Here is a 13,990-nt window from a genome sequence, read left to right as displayed (position 1 = left end):
ACTTTAAAGCTGACATCATCATATAACATACGTATATATATAAATGATTTATCTTTGAAGTGAGTTACGGGTTTACCCATGAATAAATTAATTGTTTAACAAATGAAGGTTACATCCCTTTAGAATTCTCTTTTAGTTCTTTCCTTCTTCTTTATGCAATGATAGGCCGTACTAATTAAAGTCATCCTTTCAACATGCTTTGATTAATCTTCTTTTCCCCTGCCCCTTTCTGCGATGACATGTTACATTCTTCTCGTCTTGCATTTGACATTATTAGCAGCAGGGTCATCGAGGTGAAGAACATCATTGTTTCCAAGTGTTGATTGATGATTGCTTGTGCAGAATTGTATTATTTGTTTTGTTCCACTCTATACGCCTATCAGCTCTGGCCAGCATGTTTGAAATATGGTTTGATCCCTGGATAATTGTCTGACCTAGTCGCTGCCATTGTGATGCCTCGTTTCAATAATGGTTCATCATTGATCAAATCCTCTTCGGTGGTGTTTGATACCATTCTGAACCTTCAAGCCTAATATTCGAGTGAATTGTGGAAGCAAATTTAGAGACCCAACAAGGGCTATGCTGACCATACAACAATATGCGAATATTCCTTAGCAGCACAGTTACAAACCATACTTCTCTTAAAGACACATGATATAGAGATGGTTAATGGAAGGCTTCAAACAAGTTGTAATGCACAATTATAGATATCAATCGCTGTGTGCATCTTCTTATAGGCTCAGAAGTAATTTGGGCCAATCAAGGATGTGTAAATATTATTAAAGTCTGCATGCAAGCCCAACAATGACATACAAAGAATATTATCACAAGAACCTTAAGTGCCAAGTATGATGAGGTTGTTAATAATAGTCATCTGCGATACAATATAGCGGCAAGATTGTATGTAATGTCTCTTCTAATATGAGGCTTTGTTCTTGTGTTGTGCTCAAAAGATTATGAAACTAAATCAGTTTTGACATTGCAATTGTCCCGGTTCTGATACCATTTAGTGTTGGAGGATTGTTGCAAATGTACTAAGCACTGCCATAATATTTGGTATTTACTTTCCAAATGCAGCCTTCCCGCAGATTTATAGGAGAGAGAGAATAGACGTGTCCTTTTGTGGGTCAGGTTTATTCATTATCATAATTACACTCTTCTGGCTATATATATATATATATATAAAATCTTGATGTAATTTATCCGAGTAAAGCTACAAAACATCAACACGAGAGAATTTAGAAAAATTAGGATTTATAAAACATATCCAAAACACAGCGCAATCCAATGGTTAGATTGAGAGATATGGCCCCCACATCGAGACTGATTTTTCTGTAATCATTCTGTAAGTGTCATGGACAGTTTTGACAATGGTGCACTAAAGCAATTTTAACTTTTGATCCATAATGAATTTACAAAGCCTTTTGGTGAGAATCTGAGGAATGAGGATTGTCAAAACATATCCAAAATTCATCCTGATCCAACGGTTAGATTGGGAGATATGACCCCTGCACTGAGATTCATTTTTCTGTCATCATTCTGTGACTGTCATGGACAGTTTTGACAGTGGTACACTAAAACAGTTGTAACTTTTGATCCGTCAAGAATCTGGAGAAATGCTTTGGAGACGATTTATAGAATTAGGTTTTTGCAATAGCATCCAAAATTCGGCCTGATCCAATGGTGGGATTAAAATTTATAACCCCTGCAGCATGACTCTTTTTTCTGTCATCGGCAAATTCATGGTTGCTGGTTGCATAAAAAATATATGAATATTATTCATATAAACTCTTACATATAGATCACTAATTTGATTTTATATTAATTGTTTGAATATGATCTCCCATGCAAACATTCTTTTTCATTATTTTTATCCAATATCATGACTCATTGCCTGTCAAGTTTTCGCCATATATCCAGTCTGAACTATTGAACCAATCTTCTGAACTGTTGAATTGACGAACCTGCATTATGAACTTGAACTGTGAATCACTTCAAATTGCATTTCACCCAAATGAATCTGGAAGTGTCTATACAAGGCTTAATGTGGAGCTCTATCATAATTTTCATTCAACATTATGATATCAACTTCAGGTGCAATATTGACTAAGTTTGTTGAACTGCTGAACCAATTTGAACCTTTTGAACCTCTGAACCTGTTCGAACCTGTTTGAACCAGTTTGAGGGGTTCGATGACCTGTGTTCCCACTTAAACATAATTTTGATCTTCTCGTTAACGGGAGAAATGGATATAGAGGTACGAGGTGCAGATAAAGGGAGTGACTTAAAATTTTAAATGATGAGTGCATATGGGGGACTACGAGTTCTTAGATTGACCATCAAGGGAGGATATTAAAATAATATCTTTCATAGTATATTTATCATTTATTATTTAACAGTCAATATAGTAACTTTTATGATTGTTTCTGAATAGAAACATTGTCTTTATACTCCTATAAATGATCATTTTATCATTCACAGATTTAAGTGTATAAACCAATCACTTTAAGGATATAGATGAGATGGATTTTATTCAAATGAGGACTGATCCTAATACAATTAGCAATCTTTCTTGGGAAATTTTTATATCAGACAACTTTTACTGAGTGCCACTTGCCCATGAGAGTAACTTCCACTTCCATTTAAAAACTGAATGAATGTGGTGCATATGGTAAACCACACAGTGATTATTTATTTAAAGCTTCAATTTCATTGTGGCTGCCCCTTTCATAGATTTCATATGATCAAATGGATATGAATACTATACTGGATTTGGTTTTTGTCAATATTTCTATGCCATAAGAATTTAGTTATCATGATTGCAAATTGCAATTTGAGAAAGTTGAAATACTGTATTAGAATTTCTCAAGTTAATTATTAGTTTCAAATACTTTTCCTGCACTAATGGGAATAAATTATTGGGAACATATAATGACAGATAATTAGCATGAAGTTTTTGAGGTTTGTTTTAAAGATAATTTCAAAACTGATCCTAATGAACAAAATTAGTATAATTTTGATTTAAATGGTGGCGAGTTACATTATGGAGCTTTTAACAATATTACCATACTCTTTTATTTGAGGAGCTGTAACATACATTTTCATGTATCTATCTTGCTTGATTGGAGCATTTAATGGAAAGTTAACATTTTCTGAATTGTCTTTTGTAATATTGTTGCTATTTAATGATCTTAATATACTGGATAATACTGTGGCGACATTATTTAGAGCTTTAATTAATTTAATAATTATCAAACAGTTGATGCCCTTATCTGAACATGAATTGCTCTTTGAACTGCAGGTATACATTATTATACTTCTTGTTCTCGTGAAACTAATACAACCGTAAGTTTCATATATTCTTAAAACTCTATATAGTTGCAAACAGTTTGTTAGTGCGATTCTTTGTTTACATCCAAACTTGTAAGACACCAGTATCTAGACATATGATTAAGCCAATGGACCTTCTTTGCCATTTTCTGGGTATTTTGATGTCAATAATGCATTGAATCAAAATATTATCTTATGAGATTTACTTCTGACTTTTGTGAATTTCCTTGCACGATGTTAAATCACAAGCCATTCTTCTTGCTCCCCACAATGGTATGGCCCTGATTCTTGGTTCTTTCAATAATTATCTAGCAATGCCGACTCAGGATGTTTGGTGTTTGGTCCAAAGACTTTAGCAACAAAACATATTGGTTGGGACTCAAAAACCATAAGAATAGACAGTTTATACTTCCATATACATTTACAGTAGTTAGGAACTTAGAATATGTATTAAAATGTTGAATTGGAGGAACCTATCACATTTAGTAATAGCATAGGTTTGGAATTTGAGACAATATTAGGGAAAGTTAAAGGTCATGGATTAAATCAATACATAGTTGTTATGTTAACATGAAAGGTGGAAGTTGTGCAAGCAGCATAGTATGTTCTTTTAGAGGATGATTGTGTTAATAAAGTTATTTGCTTCTTCCCATACATGATGTTTTTAATAATCTTATTTTCTTGGTTTTGCTTGGTAATTTCTTTTTCATGGAAAACTGATGCTTTATCAGAGCTATTACCAACCCCATGGCTAGAAGAACCCCTAAACCATCACCAAAAGATCATCCACTCTACCTCATACACATTTTGTCAAATGCTTGCATGCTTCCTTAAGTTAAGAGGTTTCCTTTTACAATTTTGGTATAAGTGACATACATCTATCAATGAAAGACAACTAAAAATTCTGATATTGAAATCTGCAACTATTTCCTGAAATTAAAGTTTTTTAGACAAGTCGCAATCCAAAAATGAGCTTGTTTATTGTCACAAAAGGCTGCCATACATTTTAGAACTCAGAATAATTTTGAACATAAATCTGCATATAGCTGTCTCTAAATCTGCAGGTCTGTCATCGACCACAGTGCTTCAAGCATTGCATCTGCCATCACTCATACATAGGATAATACTGATAAGCTCAGATTTCACACATAGTTTGCAAACCAAAGAGCTTTATAAATTTCTGGCAGAATTATAGAAGCAGCAAAAATTAAACACAAGAAACCACCGTACTTCTTTTCATTCAAATACAAATTACACATTTATAGGCTTTCCAAATCCTATTTTATAGGAAAGAATATTCCCAAATGCATTAAGTATTTTTAACCAAAGTTGTAATACTTGTACTTGGCAACTTCTCACCAAGGCCCAAAAATATAATTGACAAAAACCTGGTGGTAATTTGGCAACTTTTCAGCGAAAAATGAAGAGGTACCTTGGGCTCATGCATTATAGCCTAGGTGTTGAGGTTTGGTAGCAGTATACTGGTATATTCATTCCTCAGTCCAAATATGCCAGTGCTCTGTTAGACAAGTTTCGTATGCAGGATTGCAAGCCTGCATCTATACCCATGGAGAAAGGTTTGAAGTTATCAACCAAGTCTGATTCTCCTCTAGTAGATGATATTACATATAGGCAACTAGTAGGCAGCCTCATCTACCTCTCTGCTACTAGACCTGATATTAGCTTCGCATTCAGCTACATCTCACGTTTTATGGCAGCTCTCAAGGCTGATCATTGAATGGCAGCAAAGCACGTGCTTCGTTATGTGAAGGGTACTACTGATTATGAACATTTGTACTCTCGGAGTTCTAATCCTAAACTTAGTGGGTTCACAGATTTAGACTGGGCAGGTTTTGTTGATAAGAAAAAGTCAACTTTTGGATATGTGTTCGGTTTGGGTTCTGGTGCCATCACATGGACCAATAACAGAGAGGTAGATACTCTCTCCTCTACAAAGGCTGAATATGGAGGGACGGTCAAGGCAGGTTGTGAAGTTATTTGGCTTTGTCGGATACTTGGGGATATGCAGAGGTCACAAGAATGCCCGACAACTTTTTTTGTTGATAACCAAAGTGTTATCAAGTTAGCTCAAAATCCAGTCTTCCATGAATGGATCAAGCATGTGGATGTTCACTGTCACTACATATGGCAGTTGGTTGAAGACGAGACAGTTGACTTGTAGTGGATTTCTACAACGGATCAGATTGCAACCATTTTCACGAAGCCTCTTAGTACAGATAAGTTTGTCGAATTTAGAGGATAGGTTGGTGTTGTGGATAGATTAACCATTAAGGGAGGGTATAACAATAATAGATAGTTTCTATTATTATTATTTATTACTTAATGGTTATCTATTGTAGTCTCCAGTAAATATTATAATGTTTCTAATATTTAGTCTTCTGTATCTAGGATAGAATGTTTCTATTCTTTACGATTGTTTCCTAAGGAATCATCATTCATACTTTTGTATATACTATATATTGATCTCTTGATCATTGTTAATATCAAGAAAATATTTACCAATTACTTCATAATAATATTTTCCCTCTTGCATGGCCTTTAAATTCTTCGTTTTGAAGTATATTTCTCCCAACATTGATGTGTTTGAACTCACTTAGAAATCCTTTTCAAATCTGCTCCAAATTGACCTAAATCCTTGCAAGTCACCTTGCAATGCGTTGGAAGTTTTTTTTTTCTTGGACAAAAAAATAGTATTTGTAGAAAGCAAATTTTTGATGTCAAAACCTATTATATGATTACAGCTAAGTAGTAGATGTAGACTTGCCGAGAAATTGACAATAAGATACAAGTAAATCAACAAGTTTTTGGGAACTTCTCAGCAAGAAGGTTCCAATTTCTCCCAATAAGTTGAAAATTGCTGATTTATCGACAATTATTGCATCTACGGTTTTCACAACTCTATATAAGCACATTTGTATAGGTACCACTATTATAATAACATATTTAAATGTCTCAACAAACCGATGTTACATAATAATATTATGTTTTTTCTCAACAACTTAATATTATGGCACTTATTAATCATACTCTCTAATTTCTAATGACTATGTGATGAACACTTATTTCCAACACCCCCCTTAGTGTGAACATGGGATGAAAGTACATTGGAGTACTTGATGACCACATGGATAGGAGTATAAGCATACACATCTTACTAATATCAAGCAAAGTGGAACTAGCCTCAATATACTTAGTATACCTTCATCCACATATAGGGATTAACACATTTATCCAACGTCTTATATCAGGTTTGGATAGGGGCAAACATATCTATCCAACATCAGTCGTAAAAAGGACACACACATCTGCTTACAACAATTATGATCGAAGACAAACACATTTAATCCATATGGCCGCCTACTTAATTCTCTGGAGTTCTCGGGCACAAAAGCATGTACGTCCTTTGACCTCTTGCTGGACCTTTGGTTACCTGCTCTCCTTGTATGTGCCATTTCTCTCTTTCATAATGGGATGCCCAATTGGATGAGAATTGTAAGGAAACCTTTATCCATATACACACATACATATATATTTTGATCACATAAGAATTCCTTATTCTCTAATACAATTCAAATATAATATTCTATACTTCAAATGATTTATGGATAAGTTACAACATAATCAGTATGTTGGCACATGATACCTGCCAGCCATATAATATAATGTGTTCTCTTTTGATGAGCATAGATAATATGTATATCTTTTTGAATGCCAATATAAATAATTATTTTCTTACCGATCCTTTGATGATCAGTGCCAAAATATATTCCATCCTCCATATTCCTTCCTATTTATCCCTTTATCATGAATAAATAATCATTCATTTGTATTCTACTTGGTGAAGGGATTGTACCTTCTAGATGCTGAACAGTCTTATCTATTCCTTTTCATAATCCAGTTGGTTCTTTTAACTAATCAAACTTTTTCACTAATCAAGTGATACTTAGTCTTCTTTATTATATTGTTTAATGCCAAACTTTTGTTAACGATTGTTTAGTTTACTTAGTTGACACATATTACCACTTCTTGTCTTGAACATATAGCAGTTTTTGTTCTTTTATGTAACCATTAGACATATTGGTTATTTGTATGTTCCTACTAATCGTTAGTTGTAATGTTCCCGTCATAAAATAAACAATTAATCAAATCATTGTTTATGGGCCGATTGATTTAGTATATCTTGGACCCATTTTTATTTAATTGTTTTTGTAGGTGTGGCCATTGGCTATCTTTGTAAATCCTCGGGAAGTTCCTCCGAAGGGTATTTAAGCATGACATGTAGGTAGTAGTTAGTATGCGATTTGGATTATTTTCTTTGTATTGCGAATTTCAATTAGAATTCTTTGATGTTCACCATTTCGGAAGTGAAAGATCTTTCTCACTTGGCTATTTCGGTTTCGGTGGGATTCAACCCTCAACTTATTTTGTCCGTGTATTTCTCGGCTTGAATTTGACAAATCTGAACAATATTCTTGTTAGCAAGTATACATATTCTCCATTGAAGTGCAATTGCTTGTATTGGGTTACATCTGTGTGGAGAAGGTATTGCGTATTTCTTGAAACTCGATTTACATTTATAATTGTGCCATCACATTCCCCATTGTACCTATCCATCGTTCAGATATCTCAACATCGTACAACCTCCCATCCTCACTCTACGGACCCTCCATTCACCATCCTTTTTGTCTTGTTACTGTACGACCTCCCCCAACCACCGTATAGACACAACAGTCACCGTACGGTCCTCTCCACAACCACCATACGATCTTCACCACCACTACTATACGACCTTGCTCCACTACTGTACGACCTTGTTCCATAGCTACTGTACGACCTTTTCTATTATGTTGAATCTGCTCCCACACTACCATACGACCTTCTATTGTTCATAGAGCACTACGTATGGCCAACTTATCTCCTTGGAAGTGACATCGGGAACGAAACATTACAGTGGTATTAGAGCCAAAGATCCTGCTAGCTTGTGGACAATGAATGAAAGTTTATAGCCGAAAGAGAAGGAGGTCCCACTCGGTAAAATGACAGATCAAGAACCCACTCCTGTGGAAATCATGGCACTATTGAGGGATCTTTTGAGGAATCAGGCATAGATCAATGACACTTAGTGACTTATGGAAGAAATCCTCTGTAATGTCCCAGCTCAAATCTGATTGAAAACTTTTGATTTTTGGCCTTGGAAATTTTGTCAAACACTTCACATACAAGGGTCATATGACTGATATAACATTTCAATTTGCTTTAATGACTCTTTTCTTCAATTAGCATCAATGAGAATGCTTGCAAGAAGACTCAAAATTGACTAAACAACGACCTAACATGAATGTGCAACTTATTTTGACAATATTCAATGCATATATGTGACTGAAACTATTTGCAATATGCAGCTACAGCAACTAGTAATTATGACAAACACTTTGGATGCAACCTAAGATGGCATTAATGCACTTACAGCCAAGTGGCATTAATACAAACACTTGGTATGCAAAATTATAACATTATTTATGCCAAAAAGAGAATCTATAGCCAATTGACATTTTGTCAAACAATTAGCATGCAAACTAATAAGCTGATCATGAATGATAAAAACATATTCAATTACAACTATATCAGAGCAACAACTTATGTCTCCCTATTGCACATATAATGTCAACTACAATGCTAGTATGAAATGGCCAAGACTCTTGGCATTACAACATATGCAAACTATGTAATTTTCTGAGTTCAAATGCAGCCTTAGTATGAAATCTAAATGCAATATATATGCAACAATTGACTTGAGAAACCTGGTACACAAATTGTAGAAGAGCTGGAGACTTGATTGTAACACTTGTTGATGATGAAGACCCCTCCAAATGAAGAAATTGACTCCCTTGAAGTGTCGCCCCTATTCTTGCCTGGCAATACTTTTAGATAAATAAATGCAGACTCCAGGCTCCTTGAATTGGTCTTTCAATGATTGTCTCGGCGATAGCAATTGAATGCAACAATACCCAGAACCATAGGATGCTTCAATGATGAGCTATGAACCAAAATGTCTTGCCAATGGTGCCCTTTCTGTAGTATATCAGACCATTGAAATTATTTACCAACAACTTGATAGCTACTCCAAAATACGCCAAAACAATTGCCAAGCTCTCCCAAGATGAATGCTCAAATACCCACAAAGAAACAATACCCGAATGAGGCCATACAAACAAAAATTCTGAATATGATATGCAAAATTGTCCTCCATTAAAATCTGAAAAAGATTGGTAACTATAACAGCAATGTGCAATAAATGAAATTGACCCAATGATGAAATTCCAAAGCTCCAAAATGCCTCCAAAATCTGCAATAGATTTCCTCAAATCGATACCACAAAAATTTGGCCAAGGGCCATAAAATTTTGCTTTGAAGTACAAGTAGAAAGTCTGAATCAACTTCCTCAATTTTGCAATAATTCAAGTGATATTTCACACCCTCAAAATTGCTCACCAATTGAGAGTTTTCGTTCTCAATGGCCAAAAACAACTGCAGAAACCCTAGGCTCCACAATGCACAATCAACATCAACAAATCTGCATGGTTAGAATGAAGCCCAGGATGCCTATTTATTCTTTTTTCTCGACTTTCCCTAGAAACTTCTAGAACATTATTTTATTTTATTTATTAAGTGACTTTATAAAATATTTTATAATTCAAGTCACTTTATTAAATTAATTAAATATAAAGTTACCTTTTAATAATTATTTATTTGATAACTTTATAAATAATTAACTTAATACCACTTATTTACTTAATTAAAATAATTAATTAGTCATCCTCATAAAATATTTATTATTTTGGACAACTTAATTAATTAAATTAATTAAATAAAATTACCTCCAAAACGGGGACATGACACCCTCTAGAAACTAGTAGAGAATAAGATATCTATGCAACAAAATGGTCATAGTTCCGATTTGGTCTTGGGAAAAGCAAATTCTCATCTAGTACGCTCTCGACCTTCCATGTCGATGTTTCCTACACGGACGGAGGTACCACATGGAGGAAGGCAACCAACCTTTGAGGAAATTCAAGAATAGTTGAAAGAAGACTGAAAGAATGCAAACTTGGAAGAGGCTATATCCTACAAAGACTATGCAGAATTGAGAATGCGATATTTCGGAGGCAGAAACTGAGGATATTTTAACTATGATCTCAGAGGAAAGTTGAGTAAAGTAAATCTGTCACCATTTGACGGATCCAGATACATATTTGCTCAAGCATGGGTGATGAAGGCCGATACTTACTTCCAACTTAATCCAATGCCAAAAGAAGCAATTAAATTTGTAGCACTCTACTTAGAAGGAGTGGCACATGAATGGTGCCATCTTTGCACTATTACGCCGGGGCATGACCAAGTGAATACTTATGTAGAATTCATTGAAAGATTGATAGATCGACTTGATGGTAAAGATCCAGAACTTAATTTCAAAGAGTTGGCACAATTGAGGCATACTGAATTGGTTGACTAGTACATCATAGAATTTTAATAACTCTCTATTTTGGTTACAGACATTTCCGAAAGGAGACAGATAGTGCTCTTCATGGATGGACTAACAAAACCACTGAGGGGTTGGGTAAAACATTTCTATCTTGCCAACCTTTCAGAGGCTATAAAAATGGCGCGAAGCATGGCATCATCCTCTCGAGGTTATGCCCACTCTAAACCACTAGTATTTCCAAGGGACAAAGATAACAAACCTCTGCCAAAGAAGCCTTCATTGGATGAAGCTATCAGACAGGAGCTTCGAAGGAAGAAATTATGTTTCAATTGCAAGGGATTGTGGGAACCTGGGCATAGATGCCTTTGTAAAGGGAAAATGCACTACATTGAAGTCATATCCGATGATGAGGATGATTAGGAGAATCTAACCACAGAAGATGATCACCCCCATGAGGATTCCAAAATGGTTAATTTGAACTATATGAAGAGAATTGCCGCATTGGTATGGCGTGGGGGAACCATCGCCCTAGTTGGGAGCTCAAGATGTACAATATTTCATGTTTGTAGAACCCTTCAAGGACAAAGGGTCATTGTGATGCTCGACAGTGGAGCCACTCTAAACTTCATAAACTCATCTTTGGTGAAAAGAAGAGGTCTACTTATTGAGACGCACACAAGACTGTAGGTCAAGGTTGCAAGAGAAAGACTTTTGCCTTGCACACAGCTTGTTCTCCAACTAAGTATTACCATGGCTAACCACACTGTAACGAAGGATTTCTTTATAGTGGACCTAAATGATATGTAGGTTATTTTGGGCATACAGTGGATGGAGACACTTGATGAATACACACAAAGTTTCAAGTGGATGAACTTCACTTTTGTTGTCGAAGGGAAAAGGTTGTTCTTTGTGGGATGGCCAATGAGGGACCGAAGGAAGTTTCGACGCAGCGGATGGAGGTTATTTTTCGACATGATGACATTGTATGGGTTGCACATTGTTTCATTTCAGAAGAACCAATAAAAGGAAAATAGACACTTCACTGGGATGATGATCTTTAGAATATCTTGAGTACCCATGATAAAGTTTTTATAGACATTCCTCCTGGCATACCCCCCATCGTGGGTTCGAGCATACCATCGAGTTGGAAGCTTGTGCCACCATGCCATACCACCACCCCCAAAAAATCAATGATGAGATCGGGAAGACGATTTAGGTACTGCTTGAGAAAGGATGGATTCGTCCCAACTCTAGCCCTTTTGCATCATCAGTAAGTATTGGTAAAAAAGAAGGATGAGATGATGCACATGTGTGTGGACTACCGTGTGCTGAATAAGAAGACAATAAAAAATAGATACCCTATTCTCAGGATCGATGAATTATTGGATGAGTTGCATGGTGCAGTTTTTTTTTTCTAAAAAAGATCTTCGTTTCGAATACCATCAGACCCGCATGTCGGAAGAAGACTTTTCGTTGTCACTACAGGCGTTATGAGTTCTTGGTCATGATGTTCAAATTAACGAATGCATTGGCTACTTTTTAGTTTTGCATGAAACACATCTTCAACAAACAATTGCGTAAATACTTGCTAGTATTTTTTGATGATATCCTTATCTACAACAAAACTTGGGAAGAACACCTTGGACATTTGGATGAAGTCCTAGGGATCATGAAGGCTCAGTCTTTGTTCACCAAGCAATTCAAGTGTGAATTCAGGATGATAGAAATATTATACCTAAGGCATGTTGTCAGTAAATATGGAGTGTAGGTCCACCATGAGAAGATTCAAGCTATCCTGGATTGGAAAATCGCTTTCTGAGTTACGATGGTTCTATTACAATAATAGATAAGACGTCTATTATTAGTTAATGGTTATCTATTGTAAATATTTAGTTAGCTTTAGTTAGCTTTCGTTTTTTTAGTTTAATCTGTTAGAATAGAATATTTCTATTCTTTTCACTTTATTCTTTTGTATAAATTGACCTCTCGGTCTCTGTTAATAACAAGCAAGTATTTACCAATTACCTCGTAATATGGTATCAGAGCTATTACTTAAATTTTTTCGAAAAAATTTATAATTTCTTCGTGAAATTATTTGTTTAAATTTTTTCAAAATTATTTCCGTTGAATTTCTCTCAAATCCGCTTAGGGTTTTCGGCCTAGAGAAAATCCCAAACTCGGGTCTGCAAATTGCGTGGCCTTACTGGTCGTTTTTTTTAGCCGAACTTCTTTGCAAAACGCGGCTTGAACTAACCTCCATTTTTTCAGGGTTTGGCGTCCATTTTTTCAGAGTTTGGCGTTTGGTCTGCTCGGTTCAAGAGGATTGCACGATTTTTCCTGCAAATCACAATTTTGGCTGCTGGATTTGTGACTGGTCTTGGCCTGCGTTTTTAACCCACGTTTTTGGTGCTGATTGAAACTTGACCCGAGTTCGATTTATCATACCTCATTCTCTTTGCTGTCAAAGCCCTAACGCTTGAATCCTGATCAAAATCGGCCATTTTTTGCCCTGCAAAACACCATTTTTTTGTTGTTTTTGACCTCTTTGGCCGCCGACTGCTATTTTGCTCGAAACCCTAATTTTTGGGGGCGAAAAAATATTTTGTTTGCAAATTCTTGGTGGGTTTTTCATGAGCTCAACTGGGTTGTCCTCCGTTTTTTCTGGGTGCCTTGATTTTTGAGCCAACGAATTCAAAAAACAACAGCAGATTCCTTCTGGGTTTTTCAAGCTCTCTTCTGGGTCATTCTCTGATTCTTCTGGGTCTTTCGTATTTTTGCTTCGAAGAACGTGCCTTCATAGATTTTCATTGGAAAACGTGCCATGGCATCTCTGACAAATATTCTGCTCGAGCATAATTCCAAATTCAATGGTCACAATTATGGAACTTGGAAGTAGCGCATCGTCGCAATCTTTGAATATCGAAACACCGATCAACTTGTTCTCGGTGTTACGAAGCATCCGACTTCTCCGGGTCCTGATCAAGATACATGAGATCTGAATAATCGAGAGGTAGTAATGCTTCTCAAACTATCTGTGGCTGATGATCAGCTTTCTCAGATTCCATCCGGCAAGATAGCCGCCGAAATCTGGACACATTTGAAAGGTCTTCATGAGACTTCTGACAAGAGCAGAGCCTTCTTTCTGAAAAACACTCT

The 13,990-nt window shown here is 35.7% G+C and overlaps 1 protein-coding gene across 2 annotated transcripts in view; it reads left to right on the top strand.

The window, feature by feature from the left end:
• The window catches only part of LOC149543915 (uncharacterized), a 354,620-nt gene that overhangs the window by 12,118 nt on the left and 328,512 nt on the right, over positions 1-13,990 (top strand). For both annotated transcript variants that reach the window (XM_089798562.1, XM_089798563.1), the window contains exon 2: positions 3,302-3,345. In XM_089798562.1, coding sequence (XP_089654688.1) covers positions 3,302-3,345 — 44 coding nt within the window. The remainder of the gene's footprint in view (positions 1-3,301; positions 3,346-13,990) is intronic.

The sequence above is a fragment of the Cupressus sempervirens genome, chromosome 8 (genome assembly GCF_028749045.1).
Source record: "Cupressus sempervirens isolate cs-2001-9-10 chromosome 8, ASM2874904v1, whole genome shotgun sequence".
NCBI classification, from domain to species: Eukaryota; Viridiplantae; Streptophyta; class Pinopsida; order Cupressales; family Cupressaceae; genus Cupressus; species Cupressus sempervirens.
Note: the sequence above shows the minus strand (reverse complement) of the source record. Positions and strands in the feature narration are given on the sequence as shown.